A 3,690-nucleotide genomic window follows, 5' to 3' on the forward strand; every position below is an offset into this window, starting at 1 on the left:
CGCCCACCCTCACGGCACACAATCAGCTGGGTGACGGCCCAGGAGGGCGTCTTCTTTGTCGGCCTGCCCATGGCCTTCCTCGTGCTGATCGCCTGGCACTGGCTGGGCCGCAGCTGGTGGTATGTCTTCGTCCCGGTGAGCATGGGGCGAAATTATGTCCCGCCACATTGCTGAAAGCTGCCAGGTGTGAGCTTTTGTGGGTGTGGGAGTTTGGTTCAGAACGGCGGCGGTCAGGACGCCATGATCGTCTGAGAAGCATATCGTCTGAGAGGCGTCCCGGCAGAAAGCCTCTTGGTGCGGCACCGCCGTCGCCCCATGCGACACGCATCCGCATGGCTGCACTGCACGACCACCCATCCAAGTTCCCAAGCCGCTGCTGTTATCGCTGCACTCCGCAATCAATACCCGCCATCCTAAAATGCTTACCGAACCTTGCTTGGCAAATTCACATTACCGGACACACACACACACATGTACACACACACACACACACACACACACACACACACACACACACGCCCACACAATTTTCCCGCCAGGCCCACACCACGCTGTACATCTTCATCTTGGGCCACAGCGGCTTCCACCTGACGAACGACAATATCGTGCCAGATGCCCTGTTCACCCTCCTCAACCCTTTCCTGGTGAGACGGTCAACTTGGTTTGACTTGACCGTTGTGTCCAGGACCGAAACTCGGACCGCGGACACCGCCGGAAGGCACGGCGCGCCGCTTCCAGCTGGACAGCACAGGGTGCTTGCTGCTTTTCGCTCGCAGGGGCGCAAAACAGAAGCTGATACATAAGCTGATGCATCAGCTGGTCGTCCTCAGCGGCCTTGCCGAAGGTGGCCTGCGCAGAGGCCGATCCTGTAGACCCAGCTGCAGCGGTCGGGGCGGCTGGGAGCAGCGAGCTGGCAGCACCCTGAAGCGACACATCCGCGTTTCACAACATCGCCCCACATGCTCTTGCTGCCCTCCTCTGGGTGCCGTTCGCACACTGGTGAGTCTGTCGATCTCACAATCCCGTCTGGCCCTGCCACACCCCCGCAGGCTGTGGCCCTGTGTGTTGCGAACTCGGCGCGGCCGATGGACCACCAAACCCACCACCTGCGCCCCAACTCCAACTACTCGCTGTTCTTCACCTACTGGTGAGGGGGTGGGCGGCACCATTGACGCGTGGGGCCCGGTTTGGGGTGGGCTATCGGGGATGGCGTCAGAACCCGCATGTGGGCGCCAGGGACCCCTGGGCCTGCATGTGCCTTGAAGGCCACAAAGCCTGTTGTAGCCAGGTGGCCAGCCGGCTTGCGGGGGGGCGGGGGGGGGGGAAGCTAGTGCATGGGCCTGTGAAAGTGCACGGCCCTGAACCTGCATCACGAGGGCATTGCATGCGGCATCCAGCCGCTCCCACCTCTTAACCCAACCCACCCCGTCCAGCTCAACCCTGATCCCCACCTAACCCGCTTGCTCTCATGCTGACCGCCCTCATCGAGCTACGGCCTGATTTGCTTGGCTTACTGTACGCAGCAGCTCCCAACTTTGAGACAGTTTCCAAGCCCCCAAGTTTCCAATCACCAAACCCTAATCTCCTGATCCCATCCCATGAAACCATAAACCCCAACACCCCAGGGACGACCTCTTCCAGGTGGCATCCCCTCCTGAGCCCCACCACCCGCTGCACCTAATGGCCCTTAACCTCGGATACTTCGCCGTGATCTGGGGCACCGCCTACTTTGCTTATCTTCAGCCGGCGGTGTTTGCAGCAATCCTGGCTGCCCACGTCTTCACGCCCTTGTCGATCCCTTGTGCATTGCTTGGTGGCCGCGCGGCCGCGTTTGTGACGAGCCTCGGCATCTGGGACTGGCTGCGGCGCGAGTACGGCGTTGGCTACGCGCCGCCCGGCGCGCCCGGCGCGTTCGACGCCGCCGCGGCATCTGAGGAGGCGCGCCGGCAGTTCGCGAAGGCCGCGGCGCACGCCGCGCCGCCGCGCGAGGCTTTCGAGCGCAGCGAGAGCCTCGGCAGCGACGAGAGCTCCCTTTGGGAGCGCCCGCAGCAGGCGCACGCACACGTGTGCACAGATGCGCACCACGCCGCGGCCGGCGAGGCGCTGCTGCCCCCGGCCCCGTCCTTTGGCCTGAGTCGCCGCTGGAGCTCGTTCGCCGCGCCCAGCCTCCGGAGCGACGGCTCGTCGTACCTCACATCCGAGTTCTCTGGGACGTCTGACTTTTCACTTGGGTCTGACACAGGCGCGGCACTTGCATCTCCGGCTCGCATGGCGCAGTCAGTGCCCCAGCCGCAGCAGCAGCAGCAACAGCGCTTCATTTTCGCCTACTGCCCCCAGGGCTTCCTCGCGCGCGGCGCGCTGCATACCTTCGCGGCCGCCGGCCGACTCGGCCCCATGTCGGCGCTGCCGGGCGGTGTGAGGCTCGCGGTCGGCAGCCCGGTGCTGCGGGTGCCGGTGATGCAGCAGGCGCTGCTGTTGGCGGGCTGCACTGACGCGTCATATGGCAACCTCAAGTCGATCCTGCAGTCCCCTCAGGTACGCATGCTGATGAGCGAGGGACCTTCTGCTTAAGGGGCGGCTCAGGTTCTGCCTGGCCCAGGCGGGTTCCAAGGCAGGGCGTTCCCTTGTGGCAGGGCGGTGCAGTGCACGGGCACGGTGTTGATCCGCGGCCGAGGTTTGGGTTGACGACTCTGACGCAGAGGCGATTCGCCCCGCACGCTCAACAAAGCGCATGGGCCATTTGAGGCTGACAGAGGCCCCACTATCCGAGGCTGCGAATGCCGTGCCCGTGTTGACGGCACCAAACCACACTCTCCTGGCCCGCACCACGCACAGCCCGCAAGCCCCCAGTTAGGGCCAATCTCTGCGCGGTCCAATGCCCCTTGTGACCCTGTCAGGGCTCCTCCATCACGATCTGCCCCGGCGGCTGGCGCGAGGCGAAGCTGATGGGCACCTACGATCTGGTCCTGCGGCGGCGCCTCGGATTCATCAAGCTTGCGGCCGAGGTTGGCACCCCGCTGGTGCCGGTGCTGGGCGTCGGGGAGCCCGAGGTTACTGGCGTGGGAGGCACGGGCGCAGTGATGCTGCGGTGGCTGATCTGCTACAGGTGAGTGCATGGCTACGGCGAGCCCTCGTGCGCTGCATGCGCCACTGCCTGCGTGCCAAATGCAGTTATGGGTTTAGGGGGCATGCATACCTGATTGAGGTGTCTGTAGCACCTTGGCTCATCCCTGCATGCTCGTGTCCCTCACAGGGTCGGTCAACACTCCGGGCTCGCCCTCGCCCACACCTGACTTCACCACATTCGCAACCATACTTCATCGCTACCCGCAGGCCGCGGCCTCTGAAGGTCGTTTTTGGCCACCCCGTGATGCCCCTGCCCGGGGAGCCCCTCGAAGCCCTCCAGGCCCGCTTCATCATCGCCCTCGAGACACTCGCACAAGAGCACGGCGTCGACATCAGAATCGTGGAGTGATCTGACAAGAGACGATTCGATCTGACGAGGCGTCCGGGCCAGCCTGGAAGCTGCGCGGCTCTGAGCCGGGGGCGTGAGTGAGACCGCCTGTGCGGATACTGCCCTCGCACCAGAGCATCGATTGAAAGGTCCACAACCTGGGTGTGCGTACACCCGCGCTGACGCACCGGCAAGCACAAACATGCACGTATGCACACGAGCGACCTCTTGACTCA

General features: G+C 64.1%; 1 protein-coding gene across 1 annotated transcript; it reads left to right on the forward strand.

The window, feature by feature from the left end:
- Positions 1-69: 69 nt before the first annotated feature.
- On the forward strand, positions 70-3,475 carry MNEG_11064 (hypothetical protein; the record flags this gene model as incomplete). The annotated part of the gene is made up of 6 exons (XM_014040463.1): positions 70-135; positions 540-644; positions 1,050-1,147; positions 1,626-2,535; positions 2,898-3,106; positions 3,334-3,475. 6 exons carry the CDS (start codon positions 70-72, stop codon positions 3,473-3,475), a joined length of 1,530 nt encoding a protein of 509 aa, XP_013895917.1.
- Positions 3,476-3,690: the final 215 nt, after the last annotated feature.

Source organism: Monoraphidium neglectum, assembly GCF_000611645.1.
Source record: "Monoraphidium neglectum strain SAG 48.87 unplaced genomic scaffold scaffold02576, whole genome shotgun sequence".
NCBI lineage: Eukaryota > Viridiplantae > Chlorophyta > Chlorophyceae > Sphaeropleales > Selenastraceae > Monoraphidium > Monoraphidium neglectum.